At 54.7% G+C, this 16,440-nt stretch overlaps 1 protein-coding gene across 1 annotated transcript in view; it reads left to right on the top strand.

Moving 5' to 3' along the window:
- The window catches only part of PARN (poly(A)-specific ribonuclease), a 208,354-nt gene extending 192,628 nt beyond the window's left edge, over nt 1-15,726 (top strand). Inside the window, exons 24-25 of the mRNA XM_088017379.1 lie at nt 13,305-13,397; nt 15,193-15,726. Of these exons, the coding sequence (XP_087873505.1) occupies nt 13,305-13,360 (56 nt within the window). The 3' untranslated portion in view covers nt 13,361-13,397; nt 15,193-15,726. The remainder of the gene's footprint in view (nt 1-13,304; nt 13,398-15,192) is intronic.
- Nucleotides 15,727-16,440: the final 714 nt, after the last annotated feature.

Here is a 16,440-nt window from a genome sequence, read left to right as displayed (position 1 = left end):
TCCTCCTCTCCCCCTCCCCCCAAGCTTTAGAGCTGCGGTTGCCCAGAGGCAACCAGACTGTTTTGTTCGGCCAACTCAGACTCAGGACAGGGGGCTGTGTCTGTCCCCCAAGTGCTGATGCGGATTTCTCACCCAGCCCGGCTGGGGGTGGGAGGGACCCACACCCCCTCCTTGCCAGACTGGGTTCCCAATGGGGTTGAACCACCCCAGTGTGGGATTTGCCATCTTGACTCTTCAGTTCCTAAAAGGAGCAGAATCTAGCGGGAGGGGGACCAGGACAGGGAGTTCACACCCTAGGCCTGGTGTTCTTCTCCGGGAGCCAGGGGCAACCTCGGGCTGCCGGCCCGCCTCCCTGTTCCTGTCCCAAACTCAATGGGTATCACGGAACCCTCCCGCTCTGTGTTTCCTGACCCATAAAGTTTAGGTTAAATACATATTACTCACTACTAGTCACCACCCTCGTGACCCTGTACCCTTCCCTGCAGGTAAGGGGCGTGAAGACATTTACAAAGGGTAGTGCTGTGCTGGAGGCTGTCCCCCACCCTGCCCCCCCAGGATCCGGGTTGCCTGGGTTCGAGTCCAGCTTCGGACAGTTACCAAGTGACTCTGACTTCAGATCCTTACCTGGCCTTGCTTTCTTGTGAAGACACAAAGAGATAATGTACTTAGTCCACGAATGCTCAGCAAGAAAGTGAGCACTCCATCAGACGCAGCAAAGCCCTGCTCCCTGAGCCTTCCTCCTGGCTTCCTTTATGCGCTGGCTGCCACCTCCACCCCCCCAACCCCCATGGATATGAGGGGGGCAGCCCCAGCAAGGGGGCTTGCTTCTTGTCCTGGGCTGGGGTAGAATTTCCACCCACAATTGACTGGAAGAGTCCTAAGTAGGGTTGCCACAGAAAATACAAGACACCCAGTTATTCAGATGAATAAGGAGTAAATTTTTTAGTATAAGTATATCCCAAACATGCCATGGGCTATACTTACACTAAAAAGGTTGGTCTGAAATTCATATTTAACTTGGCATCTTGTCTTTTCATTTGTTAACCATAGTCCTGATTGCACAACACCCCCCCCGCCCTCCACCCTTCACCCTCTACCCCCACCCTGAGCCCTGTGTCAGCCTCAGGCTGACTGATTTAGGTCTGGGCCACTGTGTGCAGGACTGGGATTGGTTGAAGCCAGTCAGAGTTCCCCTTGGGGTTTGGGCCCGCCTCTTCTAACTCCCAAGCTGAAGGGGGTGCTGGGGAAATCACCCCCGGTTCCCCACAACTGAGAAGTTGCCAGTAACTGGGTGTCCTTCCCTTGCCCCACCCAGAGAGACACTGCCAGAATGAAAAATCCCCAAATGCAGGCAGTGTTTGAATCCCCATCCCTCCCTGTTTTCTTTTTTTTTTTTTAAGATTTTATTTATTTACTTGACAGAGAGAAACACAGCGAGAGAGGGAACACAAGCAGGGGGAGTGGGAGAGGGAGAAGCAGGCTTCCCGCCGAGCAGGGAGCCCGATGCGGGGCTCGATCCCAGGACCCTGGGATCATGAACTGAACCGAAGGCAGACGCTTAATGACTGAGCCACCCAGGTGCCCCCCTGTTTTCTCTAGTTAAACAGGAGTCTTGTCCTTTTCACAGGTGGAGAGACGGAGGCAGGGACCCCGGGAAGGGAGGTGGCCAGCTAGATGGTTACAGTGGTGTCCCATCCGACAGTGAGAGACCCCTGAACCCCTCATTCCTGAGCAGTGCCCGTTGGCACCTCCGAATCTGTTAGCATCTGGGATTTTTCCAGGGCGGGAATGGTTCTGTCTGTGCCCCTCAGCTGTGACCTGCAAACACCCCCCACTTTGGTCTAGGAATGGGGAGGGCACTGCTAGTCATCGTTGTGCCTTATCAGGGGCCCAAGACGGGCCGCCAGCCATCCCGGGAGGTTTAGGGAGGTGAAATCCCCTCTGGGAGGGTTACTCCCGCCTGTTGTGCTGGCCCAGAAGAGGGGAAGGACAGGCTAGGGTCACATGCAGACTTAGCCACAGGCTATGGCTCAAACCCGGGGCCCCTGGCTTCTAATCCAGGCAGAATTCTTTCTACTCAACACCTCAACACCAGCTGGCCTGGGGTTTCAAGGTCTCTTCCCAGGGAACATGTGGGGGCACTCAGGATTGTAACCCCACATCTCAGGTCTACTGCACAGAGGGTTAAAGGAATGTGCCAGAACGCTCCATGTTTTTTTGTTTTGTTTTTTTCTTTTGGAAAGCCTGGGAATGGGGCCTCTTGGGTCTGGGGGTTGAGCGGGGAGTGACTGAGACCCTTTCTCAGAAGTTGGACAGAATGGAGCATTTGTACTCCTGGTGAATGTAGGATGGTATAAGGGTATACGGGTGAGCGATGTTTCACCTTTATAGTTATTTATTTTCCCGGGAAGATGTGAGGGTGGGTGTAAGTAGCCCCTTGGACTAGGAGTTCACCAGGGAGTGCTAGAACATTTCCACATCAAATGAATAACAAATATAAGGGGCCCTATTATGAAAGGTATTAGGTAAGTGACGGTGGGGATAATATGCAAGGATAGAGTAGACCCAAAGGGGCTGGGGAGCCAGGGATGAAGTTTGGCAAATGTGGTCTTGCTGGAAGCAGCTAGAAGCAAAAACCCATAGTCTCCTCTACCTTGGGCTTCCCACGGCGGCTGCAGCCAAACTGCTGATGGGGTTGGAAAGAGTGACTCCCAGCTGGCCTGCCTTGGAGGTCAGGGTGACCGTGCGCTGGGCCCCGTGCCTGCCACTCAGCCACACCCACCCGGCTTGGCCGGCAGCTCCTGTGGCCCTCATGTGGGTCTGGGGCCTGGGGCTCCCCGTCCCTGGGCTGCCCAGAGCAGACTCCGTCTGCCGACATCCGGGGAAGCCCTCAGGGTCTGCATCAGCTCCCCATGGGGTCTCCCCAGTGCTTGCATGGGCCTCGGCCTGGCCCAGGTACGGGGTGTTCTCTCGTCTCTTTGGCAGGACTCCAGGGGTAAGGGTGTGGGAGCTGTCACCCATTTTTACAGATGATCCTTGACCCATTGGTGTGTCTGAAGTAAGTTTAGAGTTTGGACTGCTGGGGTCTGGTGTCCCAGCTCTGCCACCTCCTCACTGAGTCTCTCTGAGGCTTCCTGGGGATTAAACCACAAAATGGAGGGCACCTGGAAGGCTCAGTCAGTTAGGCGTCTGCCTTCTGCTCAGGTCATGATCCCAGGTCCTGGGTTCGAGTCCCACATTGGGCTCCCTGCTCAGTGGGGAGCCTCCTTCTCCCTCTGCCCCTCCCCCCTGCTCATGTTCACGCCCTCTCGCTCTGTCTCACAAAAATAATAGAAAGAAATAAAGGACAAAATGGAAAGGGACTTTGAGCAAGGCCTGGCATCCAGTGAGTGCCAGCTAAGTGTGTATTTTGGGGTTTGCTGTTGTCTAGACTCTGGACACTCAACCTGTGGGTCTTCCTTCATTCTTCATTCACACACATTTTGGGAGTCTCTCCAGACATCAGGCATTTGTCTTTGGTTGTGTGCAGAGAGCCAGGCGCGATGCTCGGGGGACAGGAGGTGACAGGATGGTGTTTCCATCCACCCTGCACTCCACCTTGGCTCTGGCCTGTGCTGAACCAAGGAGATGGGCTGTGGCATCTAGAAGACAGAGAAATGGGACAGAGACCCTTTGGATCAAAGGAGGGTCAGCCCTGGCCAGGGGGAAGGGGTCAACCCTCTTTGTGCTTCACAGAGAGTGGGGGAGTACAGCCTGTGCAAAGGTCCTGGGGTATGAAAGAGCCACGATGTCAGCCTAACTGTACGGCTTGAAGCCACTCAAACCGTTGGTGCTTTTAAGATGGGGTAATTTTGAGGTCCACTGAGAGATGGGCGAGCTGCCCTGCTGGGGTGCTGGGCACCATGTAGCTCCCTGACCCCAGCTCAAGTCATTCACAGAATCGCTGGTTTCTGCAGAAAATGTCTCCATGCCTTTCTTTCTGTCTGAGGAACGCTGTTGTCTGAGGTCTCAAGAAGCAAAGACTAGCCCTCCTAGTGCTTCCTGAGTTTGGGGCTCAACCAGAAAGGCAACTCCTCCTCGGGCCTGGGGGCAAAGGTTACATCCCCTAGCGGCTGGGCCTGCCAGCAGAGCAGTCCCTAAGCCAGGCCCTGCTGATTCACCGCCTGTGTATGTGGATGAAAACACTGCTGCAGGTCCTCCGCCCCCCTCCCGCTCCCCCCTTCCCCGGGCAGGGCCACTGGAAGCTGCTCCCTGGCCTGCAGTGCCCCCCCCCACCCCGAGCTGAGGTTTCTTGGCTTCCAGCTGATTTCTCCTGCCCCCACTTCTTCCCCATGACAGCCCAGGGGACAGATAACTGGTCTATGAGCATTTTCTCATACGTGACTTTGATGTGAGCCCCTGTAGCCTCCCTGAGCCTCAGGTTCCTCATCTGAAAGATAAGAAAGATGCCACCTCCTGCCAGAGTGTGTTAGCAGCAGCAGGGTTTGTTTGCTGGGAACCCGCACAGCTGGACATGGGGCCCAGGCAGCTGGCCCTGGAGTCCCTGCTTCATGCTCCATATTCAGCCTCTGTAGAGGGAACCACCTGGAAAGTGGGGTCACAGCACAGAGCCAGGCCTGGCGCTGGACACCCAGAAACGGACAACACGGGCATGGCCTTGTGGGGTGCAAGGGTGCCGAAGAGGCACATCCTTCAGACATGGTACTTTCTTGCCTCTGAGGTGTATTTTCTACCCCCCCTCAGATGTGAATAATTTCCAAAATCTGGACGCCTTCCAAATAGCATGCCTGTTTAAGAGGCATGGACATAACGTGTTTATTGGCGCCTGCTGATGGCCGGTCACTTGGTGGGCTCTGGGGATGCAGCAGGAAGGAGACAGATGAAGCCCCTGACTTGGTAGAGCTCTCATCCACCGGGGGAGACCAGAGAAAGGAGCATGTTGATATCAGGAAGCTGTGAGTTCCAGAAGGAAATAAAGTGATGCAAAGGGGTAGAGAGTCACCAGGACGGGGTCTTGGGGAGACCTGCCCTGCAGAGTTTGGGAGGGAGGGTGACTCTGAAACTAAGGCAGGGTTCCAAGGGGTTAATCCTACTGGAGAGAGGAGGGGATGGGAGCAGCAGGGGAGGTGGAAAGGGGAGGGAGGAAGTGTCTGAGAAGGAGCCGGGCTTGGGACAAAGTGGAAACTGGCTTCCTTGGCTGAGGGATCTGCCTGGGCCGAGACCCCAAGATATGAAATAGTCTGTGATATCAGCCTGATTGGGTGGCTTGAAGCCAGTTAAGGTGTCACTTTATAAGGGAGTATGGTTGGGGTCTGCTGGGAGATGTGTGTCCCCCACCCATGTACAGCCCCAGCTCAAGCCATGGCAAGATCTGTTAGGAAAGCCTTCCAGGCAGAGGGAATGGCACGTGCAAAAGTCCTGAGGCAGGAGGGAGTTTGACGCATTTGGGGGCTGAAAGCTTAGCGAGGCTATTGTGGAGGGAAATGAGGGAGGGGGTGAAATTCAGAGGGGTTGCCGGGGGCCCCATCATGTTCTACCTGCACGCCTCTCAGGGATGAGTTGGGATTTGAACCACTGTGCGTATAGTTTCTGTCTCCCTAGATGCTTTTGTCGGATGAGCAGTGGCTTAGAATGGAGGAAAGCAGTTAACTGAGCCCTGTGTGCTGCATGACTTGAAAAGAGGCTCTTTGGGGGTCCCGGGGAACTGAGTCCCCCCAAGCCTGGGGAGTTCCGGGATGCTTTTCCGCAAGGTGAGGCTCCAAGGGCAAGGGGTGGTGGAGGGAGCTGGGAACCCCTGGCTGTGTCCAGGAGCTACTGCTACTGTCGGATTCCCTGAGGGCAGGAGAAGGAGGGGAGGGTCCGCTTCATCTGAGGCCAGGGGCAGAGCACGTTCCAAACAAGCTTTGCGGGGCTCGTACAGCCGCTAGGGTTCTCTCTGTATTTTTGGAATTGCAATGTTTAGAAATCAGGATTAAAAAATAATCTAGGTTTCTGACTTGCTGGAGCAATAGAAAACTCTGGCAGCCCGGGACCTATATTCCCGCATACCAAGCACCACTTGGAGCTGAGGGAGGGCTACCCAGCGTGTGGGGCAGGGGGGGCCTGTGAGCCCCCTTGTTCTCGGCCCCCACCACCCCCAGTCTCCCACCTGCCCTCCTGCACTTCTGGGTCTCCCACTGGGTCCCTGAGGGCGTGGGAGTCTACGGTTCCAGCTGGGGGCAATGAGAGGCCACGATGTGGGGGGGGGCACATTGAGGCTGGGGCAGGGCTTGGAGGGGGACGAGATGTGCCAGGAGCCCAGGGTGTCATGGTCACCCCACCCGTGGCTGCTGGCAAGCCTTGGCCACAGGCGGTGGGTGTGGGATGGAGGAATGGCACATGCCAGCCTCTGGCCCAGACCGGTCTTTCTGGATTTCTCATGCTGACGGGCCTGTGGGTTTGTCTCCTTCTCCCCGTTGCCTCCATCCCTGTCATATCACGCCCTACCAGCTGACCTTTCATCCCGCAAAGAACCTCTTCGCATCTGGATCGGACTCTCCATAAACTGCCCCATAAAGCTGGCGAGGAGGTTGTCAGCAGCAGTAATAAGAGGCTTTCCACCCCACCCGGGGCTCCGCTGGCGCGGGAGGGGCCTTTGTTCAGGATGTGTGGGTGGCAGGAAGGTCCCTGCACCGTCCCCACGGCCTCTCCTTGCGTTTGCCCCGCGCCTGTGTGCACCCTGCCTCCTTACTCGTGAACCCCTGACCGAGGTCCTCGGTGACTCAGCACCCCGTGTTGACCCTGCCCGTGGAACCAGAGGGCCTTGGGGCTTTTCAGCAGGACACTGTAGGGCCCACGATGGAATTTCCAGGTGGGCATCGGCCCCTGCACCACTGCAGAGGGGGCACAGAGGGAGTGAGTCTCGCCCTGAGCACGGATGGTCTTGTCCCCACCGGCCTCAGGGCTGGGGATGTCCCTTCTAGATGCTTCTAGCTGTTCATCCCTTCCTTGCACACCGCCCTCTCTTTCTTGTGTGGTACGGCCTTCTTTTCTTCTTTGTGAGGAAGAAATGCTTCAGGAGGGAAGGAGAGTCCTGGATGGCTGGGGAGCGTTATGGGCGCTGGCCGAATCTCAATGCATCTGGGTGGTCCTGGCTAGCCCCATTGTACAGAGGGGCAAGTAAAGGCTTGAGAGCCCGATGATGAGGGACAGGCACTGTTTCTGAGCTTGGCAGGCAGGAGTCCCACCCTTCCCTTTGAAGCCCTTGCTGCCCACCCACCCTTCAGCTCCTCTGTGACATGTGACATGGAGAAGGCCGGTCATTGTGGTGGGCCGGGCTGGGGGTGGGGCTCCCTCTCTGCTCCCCCTACCCCAGCTTGCTAAATCTGACTCTTTCTGGTAGGAGCTGTGGTCTTTGGCTGGGAACTGGGGGTTGGGGGCCCGGCCTCCCCTTTCCGGCTCTGGCTGGGCAGGCCCTCAAATGGGAACAGAGAGAGGTTTTCTCTTTCCCTCCCAACACATGCTTCAGTGATGAACATGTTTTAAAACTTAAAATCATCCCCGTACCATTGACTGAGGGCCTTGAACTTGGTGCTTTACCTGCACATTTGAGTCAGCTCTTCAACCGAATGCCTCTGTGACCTTGGGCAAGTTTCTCAAGCTCTCTGGGCCTTGGTTTCTCCTTGGGCAGATGGGGGAGGTAACGGCGCCCCACATTGAAGGATGTGGTATGCATAGAGTCCTCAGGGCCGCGCCTGGCACTGAGCATGTTCAGTGCATGTCCGGGGCCACCTTGCTCGGCCTTCACCGTTACACCGTGACATTCATGCCATCGTTGGACCTGTGAAGTTCAGAGCAAGAAGTGACCTCCCCCAAGGTCAAGGCATCCTTTAAAAATCTCCTGAAGTCATAATGCCATTGAGGAGATGAGGTGCGGTGGACAGTCACGGCTGTCCCCATCCCCCAGGCACACTGAGGGACCACGTCCCCCTTCCCTGCAATGACATCCCCCTCCCCATCCCTCCCCAAGCCTCCCCTTGCCTCGGAGCCAGCTCCTCCTCCCACCCTGTCCCCAGACCCGGGGACCACCTGGGGAAACTGTGCTGTGGATCCAGCCTCTTCTTGGGAGTCTTCTTCCCCCCACACCCTCCCCCATTAGGAGCCATCTCCACCCCACCCCAGTTTCCAGAAAGGTCTCTCTCTCTCTCCAGGAGTTCCAAACAGCCCCGGACCCCTTCCGGCCCTGCCCTGCAGATGGCCTGACAAACGTGTGACCTGGCGTGGCCGGATTCCACAACGGTGGTTAAGCGTTATTTATTTCCTTGGGTGCGCGTGTCTACACACACAGCCGTCTGGAAGCGTTCCCGGGCTGTGGCCGGACGCTGAGTCAGTGCCCCGGGCTCACGCCTGCGCGCAGCTGTCTGGGCGGACATGGACTCACCCGTGCATATCAGCATTTTTAATTTAACATCTTTACTATGGAAAATTTCAAAAACACACAGCAGTGGGGAAGACCAGACAGTGATTCCGGCTTCCCCGCCCTGCAGCGTCCTCGCTGGCAAGGTTTCACGGCTCTATCCCCTCCTTCTGGGTTCCCTCTGCTGCTGCTTTCCCCATTTGGCTAGAGTGTTTGAAAGCAAATTGCAGACATTGTACCGTGCATGTCATTTTTTTTTTTTTATTTAATTTTGAAATAATTAGAGAGTCGCAGGGACTTGCAAAGATAATCCGGCATGGTCCCCTGTGTACCACCCTTCACCTGGTTTCCCCCAATGGTGACACCTCCCATGATTTTGCTACAATATCAGAACCTCGAATCGACATTGGTCAGGTGTATATGCGTGCGTAGTTGGATGGCATTCTGTCACGTGTGTAGATTCACCGTGCCACCCCTGCAGTGAAGAACAGAACTACTTTCTCACTGTAAAGATCTCATATGGTCACACCCGCTGCCCTGTCTCCCTAGCCCTGAGCCCCTGGCAGCTGAGTCTGGACTCATCTCTGTAATTTTGTCATAGGAGAATGTTATATAGATGGAATCCTATAGCATGTCCCCCTGGAGACTGGCTTTTTTTGTGCACAGCATAATGCCCTGGAGAGCCAGCTGAGTTGTTTTGTGTATCAGCAGTTCCTTGCTTTTTGTGGCTGGGTTGTAACCCCTGAATGGATGTACCACAGTCTGTTTAACCGGTCGTCTGTTTGCCAGGGCGGTGGGGGGATGTCTGGGCTGCTTCTAGTTGTTGGCTATCATGAATAAAGCTGCTATGGACTTTTGTGTGGATGTAAGTTTTCATTTCTCTGGGGTCACTGCCCACTCAGGGTCTGCATAAATATCTACATTTATGTTCAGTGCTTAAGAAATGGGCAAGCTCTTTTCTGGAGTGGACGTACAGGCTTATGGTTTGAAAGGGAAGCATCTATTAGCAGAAGTTCAGTAGGGCTGGCCCGGGGATTCTGAGCAGCCTGCCCATGCCTCACATCTGTTGAACATCTCCTGTGCCCCAGGCTCTGCCCGAGGTTCCTTTCCCACAGGGGATGTACAGTTCCTGTTTTCCAGAAGAGAAATCCGAAGCTCAGAGACCATTTATCTGAGGCCACAGCTAGTAGGTGGGAGCATCAGGATTCAAATCCAGCCCCGTCTGCCTCCAAAGTCTGTGGGGTTGATACTCCCCGTTGTCAGGTGACAGAAATTGGTGCTGAATGTTTGGGGGGGAGCAGTGAGCAGACCAGAGGAGTCGGGGAGGCAGAGCTGGGGTGGGGAGCACAGCCCCTGGTGAGAGGAGAGGAGACAGGGCCTGCCTAAGGTCTGGCTTCTCTCTCCTTGCCAGGCTGACTTTTGTGGTACACCCTTCCTCTTTCCATCACCGATGGATGGAGCTGGTGATTTGTTGTTAGCTGGGTCACCTTGACCCCAGTGGGTGACCTTGCCTTCCTTGCCTCCTGGGTCCCTGCACAGGGCGGGGGGGGACTCCCCACTCAGCCCCATTTGCACCCCGGAACCTCCACTCCTCCCCTATCAGCCAGGGTAGCTGTGGGTGATGCACAGAAAACCTGGTCTTTGCTCTTCACCCTTCCCTGCAGCAAGCTCTGAGCCTCTGGCCTCTTGACTGTGCTTTGGTGTCATGAAGATGCCACTGGGGGGTGAGAATGGCCATACCTTCTCTTTCCTGGGTGCCGTGGCTGGTGCCAGACTGTGGGATTTCGTGTGATGGGCATGGCCCTCCTGCAGACAGGCTTTATTACCACCACTTGAGAGATACGCGTTCCGAGGCTCACCCAGTTCACAAGTAGTCCGGGTGGCGCTGGTCCGAGGGACCCTAGAGATGATGTCTCTGCCTGGCCTGAAGTCTTCCAGACTTCAGAGAGCCTGCTCCTCTCTCCAGCCAGTCCCTTGTTACCTTACTGTGAGCTGTGTGAGCCTGGGTAGGTGACTTGGGCTCTCTGAGCCTTCTTGTCCCCTCTGTGCGGGGGCATGAGTCTTCCCCGACCTGGGCAGGCCTGGCCAACAGATCCCCAACCTGAAAACCACTTGGTGGTCAGAAGGCAGACAAGCGGACTGGCGGGCGAGGCGCCCGCCCCGGGGTCCCAGCCCTGGCTCCGGCCCCAGGACCTGGTGTGACCCTGGGCAAGTCCCTTCAGCTCAGGGCCCCTGTTTCACGTAGCAAAGGTCGTTCCCAGCATAGGATTCGCTGCGTTGACTCCTCTGACAGCCCTTTGTGTTCATGATGCCCTACGTAAATAATGAAGCTTTTCTGGTCTATCGAGCCACATGTTGGGAGCTCTGTGTTTTTCTTTCTGAGCCTGCCTCTCTTTTGTGGCTCTGATTTTGTTTCACAGCACCGAGTTGGGTGAGTGTATTTCTGATCAACCCCCATGGCCTTACGGCTGCAGGAATGGAGACTAGGATGCCCTCCTCTGTGCACTTGGCTTGGTTCAGCTGCATTTTCTGAGCACTGCCATGTGCCAGGCTTAGCACTGGGGATGGAACAGGGAGCCTGGTGTGTTCTTCACCCTCGAGGGACCCACAGCCCACGGGGGAGGCAGGAGTGAATGGACCATCACTAAATAGGGTGGTCTGTGCGGCACTGGAGGGGTGCTGTGGTCGGTGGGGGGGGGGCTGGTCCTAGCCTGGTTAGAGGGAGGAGGGCCCCTCGGGGGGCTTCCGTGAGACACAGATGAGCCAGGGGAGTCAAAAAACGACTGAGTGGGAGTTGGGCAGGCAAAGAAGTGGGGAAAGGTGTTCCAGACGAAGCAGCACGTCCCTCCCCAACGTCCATCTGTCCCCAAGGTGTGAGTTGCTCAAATCACTCTCCACAGTGGGCTGCCAGCCAGGTGCTGAGGTTTCCCTTAAGAGTGGGCTGTTGCCATCTCACCTGGTTTGCACCTTAGGCCTGCATATTCTCCTTCTCTGTCCTTAAAGATTACAATGTCATCCATGCATCCATCGGTCTGTTTGTCCATCTGTCCATCATTCCTCAGCCAGCCAGCCAGCCATTCATCCATTTATTCATCCACCCACCCATCCATTCATCTGTTCATCCGTCCGTCCATCCATCCGTCTCTGTTCATCCATCCTTAATCCATCTATGCACTCATCCATCTATTCATCCATCCATGCGTCCGTCTGTCTGTCCATCATCCATCCATTTATCTCTTCATCCATGTATCTACCCCTCTGTCCATCCATCCGACCATCATTAATCCATTACCCATCCATTCATCCATCCATGCATCTGTCCCTCTGTCTGTCCATTGTCCAGCCAGCCATATCTAGGTCCAGCCAGGCAGTCAGCCATCCAAAAGGTATTTATTGAGTGCTGACGATGTGCCAGGCCCTGCTGGGCACAGCCTTCCCTGGAGAGGCACAGGGCAGGTGATGAGCAGATGTGGGCTGAGGTTTGCTTTACTCCACTGGGGCCCTGCCCAAGACGGGCACAGACTTGTCCCTGGAGTCCCTCCCTCTCCCAGGCTGCCTGATCTTGTTTGGAGGGAGGCGGCCCTTGCCTCTCCGCTTGGGAAACTGTCCCTGACAATCTGCTCTTGGGAGCGTCACCTCCGCAGATGGAGAGTGAGGAAATCAACCCAGACCACAGATAGTTGCGTGCTACCCAGGACATGGGCTTCCCATTCACCTCTGCCAAGAACACCACCCTTCACTGCCTTTCTGGGGATGTAAACCCTGGGCACACTTGAACCCTGAACACACGGCAGATGATGTGTTCAGCTCTGTCTCCCTGTCCCAGGCCTTTGGGTTTCCAGACTAAACTCCAAATGCTCATGCTGCCCATTGAACATGCCACCTGGTCCCAGAGCCCGACAGTGGCCTTTTGGGTTACATAACTTAAAGCAAGTCCCTACTGGTGGTGCTTGGTGGAAAACCAAGCACTGGTGGAAAACCACAGGTGAGGTAAGGGAGGGGGGTGCGTCTTATACAGAGCTCTTGGCAGTGTGAGGAATGGAGGGCTGGGGGGCACTCCTGCAATGCCAACAGGTGGCCCTGGGTGGTGAGGAGGGGTGAGATTGGGAGAAGTCTAGAAGGGGCGCTGGGGACCCAGGGCCAGTGGAGGATGAAAGAGGGGGTGTCCTCTCAGGGAGCCCCTCCCCAAACACCATAAGGAGAGGTCACAGGATCACTAGGGTTCCAAGCGTACATGATGTAGGGGGCAGGAAAGAGTTTAGATCCGAAGGATGAAGATGAGCTGGGTGCGTGTCAAGGGAGAGTGGGGCCATCTGTGGCAGATGGCACAGCATGTACTAAGGCCCTGTGGCAGCAGAAACAGAAAGGAGAAGGGGCCAAAGATGGCCCACGTGGCTGGGCAGGGAGCAAGGTGTAAGATGAAGTCGGAGGGTGCAGGAGCCAGGCCACTGGGACACTGGGGAGCCACCAAAGTGCTTTCGGTGGTGACATCATCCAGTATGTCTACACTGGTCACCCAGCTGCAGGTGACATTCTTAGATCATCAGTCCAGGAGCTGGAGCATGTGTTCAGGTGAGAGGCGGCGAACTCGTATGACTTTCATAACCAGAAACAATATTAAACAGCACACACCACAAGTGTTGGTTTCCCCAGGCTGCCATAACAAATTGACAAACAGTGTGGCTTAAAACAATGGAAATTGATTCTCACAGAGCTCTGTAGGCTGTAAGTCTGAAATCAAGGTGTTGGCAGGGCCTGTGCTCTCGGAATACTCTAGGAGGAATCCTTCCTTGCCTCTTCTAGCTTCTGGGGGTTGCAACAATCCTTAGCGTTCCTAGGTTTGTAGCTGCATCCCTCCATGCTCTGCGTCTGTTAACATGAGGCTTCTTCCCTCTGTGTGTCTTCTTAGAAGGATCCCAGTTACTGGATCATGGCCCACCCTCATCCAGGATGATCCCACCTTGACTTGATTCTATCAGCGAAGACCCTATTTCCAAATAAGGTACCTGTAGTCAGGAGTTCAACATATCTTTCTGGGGGGACATAATGCAAGCCACAACCCCACAGGATACTGATTTGGTTTAGAAAACACACGCATGGTCATGTTGTGTCTCTTCATCTGGATGCTCATTACGTGGGAGATTGAGCTCTGAAAATTCAGAAAGCTACACATTTCTGAACCATGTTCTTTTCTGCACATGTGTTATACTCCCATTAATGTATTATCATATATGCACGTGCTGAAAACAGCCTGGCCGCTGCTCTACCATGAGGTTAATAGAGGCTTCCCCTGGGTGGTGGGTTTATGGATCAATTTCATTTTCTCCCCATATGTTCCAATTTTTCTGCCATAGGCATGAATTACTTTTATCAAATAGTAAACCCATGCATATCATAAAAGAGGAACTGGGATGTTATGTCCCTTCACTCACCAAGCCTTCCCTGTCCCCAAAGCTACTGTAACAGGAGGTGGGTGTCTGGATGGGAATTTGACCTGCCCTAAGAATGTGCTCCAAATAAATATTTTTAGCCCCATTACCCACCCCCTTCGCATGTCCTGCTAATGATCTGTGGCGGTGATGATCCAAACAGACTTTCTGTGGAGCATGGGGCTTGGCGATTACCTCACCTGTGTCCTCTTTCGGAGGACGGAGAACGAGGGTAATAATAGAACTGACCTCATGGGTGGCTGGAGGCTTAACTGGGATAATGCACGTGAAACCCTTTGCATGGGGCCCTGGCCCAGGGACGAGCTGCCACAAATGCCCTGCTGATTAGAAAGTGTCCAGGGTACGTGGCAAGGCGGCTCGGTGTTCTTGTTTAATGGTTCAGCTCGTCAGGGAAAGTCCAGTAAATGACACCTCGCCCCGTTGCAGAGCATCCCTGGGGGACGCACAGGGTGGCGGAGGCTCCCCTTTCCCAGCCGCGTGTTTTCCCATTTGGCTCCCTTTGTAACACATCTTGGCGCTCGCCCCCGCTGTCTTGCTCACCTGTCGTGGCTGTGTGCTAGCTCATCGTGTGCGTTTAAGGCCACGTGCTACCATGACAGTTAAGCCATCACAGGAAAATTTAGAGGAAGCAGGTGGGGTGAGCTGCTGAGCTGGTGAGATGGTAGCGGGGCCAGGGGGCGCCCATCAGAGCGGGGAGGCGGTCTTTCGACAGCCAGGCCCCGCCCCGCCCACGCCCCAGGCCACGCCCCCTGGAGGCGGTACTTCCCCAGCTCTCCGCACCCACCCAGAGCTCGGCTCCTGAGGGTTTTGCGGCTGGGACGGCGCTGTGTTTGGAAATTGGTCTCCTTTGGCAGCATCTGTCCCAATTACAAATGCAGAAACCCTCTGTCCCAACTGGGCTGCAGCCCAGCAGCAGTCCTACAGATAAATGGAGACTTGTGGCACGTTATTTATGTACAAGGTTATCCTTTGCCACATTGTTTCTAAAAGCGAAGGCGTGAAAACAGCCTAAAGCCCCATTAGTGGGGAGCTGATTAAAGAAACTGGCGCAGTCTATATAATGGAATACTGTATATGCAGCGGTAAAGAACAGGGAGGAACCATCTCTAAGCTTTATTAGGTGAGTAAAGCAAGGTTCAAACAGCATACGGTATATACCTTTTTGCGTAAAAAGAGCAAGATAGGTCTACGTTTGTATTAGCGTCTCTTTACATAAAGAAACTGCAGCTACCCACTGAATGGCTAAGTGTTGCCTATGGAGGTGGGGGCGAAACAGAGTAGATGGGGGACTTGGGGAGGATGCAGATTTGTTCATTGCCCTTTTCCTTTTTTTTCTTTTCGACCCAGGTGAACTTACTACTTTTCCAAAATTTCAAAGTAAGTAGAAATGTAGCATCTTCAAAACAAAGCATGTTTTAAAGTAGCAGCTTTGGCTTGAGTCTCACATTGAGTCCCACTTCAGCCTCTCTTCGCGGTGTGACCTTGGGGAAGTTACTCAACGTCTCTGTTTCATTTCCTCTATCAATGAAACAGGGGTAATAATAGCTCCGACCTTGGGCTGTTGGGAGGATTACATGAGATCAACTGTGCCCAGGGCCTGGCATGAAGTAGGCAAGCAACAAGAGTGAGTTGGTGGTGTCAGTGGGCTTCCAGAAAGCGCACGAGTCTGGACTAGGACCCAGGTGGCAGCGTGTGAACCCCAGAGCCGCTAGGAGCCCCTCCTTGGTCAGTCTGGCGTCTGTCTTCCCTCTGTTGCAGGGACCCTGGTCTGATGGAAGCTACTCATTAAGCACAGTGGAGTCTCTCCCCATCCCCCTGCCACGCCCCAGCCCATGGCTTAGGGCGGGCAGCAAGGGGAGCTCTGGTAGGCTGGAGTCCTGAGTGTGCATCAGCTGGGAGCTGGGTGGGGGGGAGGGGTTGCCTTAAAATACATGAGCATCAGTTAGATCCCTGGCACTGTGCATGAGGTTGCCGAATGGAGAGCCCCCTTGGAGCCAACTTGGGCCTCCTGCACTGCCTGAATCTTTGGCTCCACTTCCTGGAAGCCCTGAGTGTGAGGACCACAGAGTATAGTAGTCCACAGGATTGCATCCCCCATCCCACGACTGCCTCCCGCCCCCCATGCTGCACGGATGACACCAGCAGAGAGGGACACCACCTCCCCAAAACAAACAGCATGCCAGACACTAGCTCTCAGTTCAGAGGCTGTCTCACTTCCTGCCTAGGGAGGGCTTTTTCTAGAAGGTTCTACTCACCATGGCTTTAGGGGCTGGTTTTACTGAATAAACAGCCCCTGTGCCTCACTTTGTTCACCTGTGAAATGGGGATGATAACCTTCCTGCCTCCTCCTGGTGAGGACAAGATGAGGTTGGTGGTTGCTTTGGAGAGAACAGGGAGCAGAGGATCTCATTTGTGTGTCTGCCTTAACTCCGTGGAGACATTCCTGAAATACGAATCACCATGACTTCTGTCACACGATTGCTCTTTCACTAAGGTGGACGTGGGTGGGTGTGTAAGACACAGCGCCAGACTCAGGTATGTTGGAATTCAAATTTTCTATAAATTTATTTAATTTCTGTTTAAGCCTAAATCCTG

The sequence above is a fragment of the Eumetopias jubatus genome, unplaced genomic scaffold (assembly GCF_037043125.1).
Source record: "Eumetopias jubatus isolate StellerSeaLion01/CBP00866 unplaced genomic scaffold, mEumJub1_p1.0 scaffold_12, whole genome shotgun sequence".
NCBI classification, from domain to species: Eukaryota; Metazoa; Chordata; class Mammalia; order Carnivora; family Otariidae; genus Eumetopias; species Eumetopias jubatus.
Note: the sequence above shows the minus strand (reverse complement) of the source record. Positions and strands in the feature narration are given on the sequence as shown.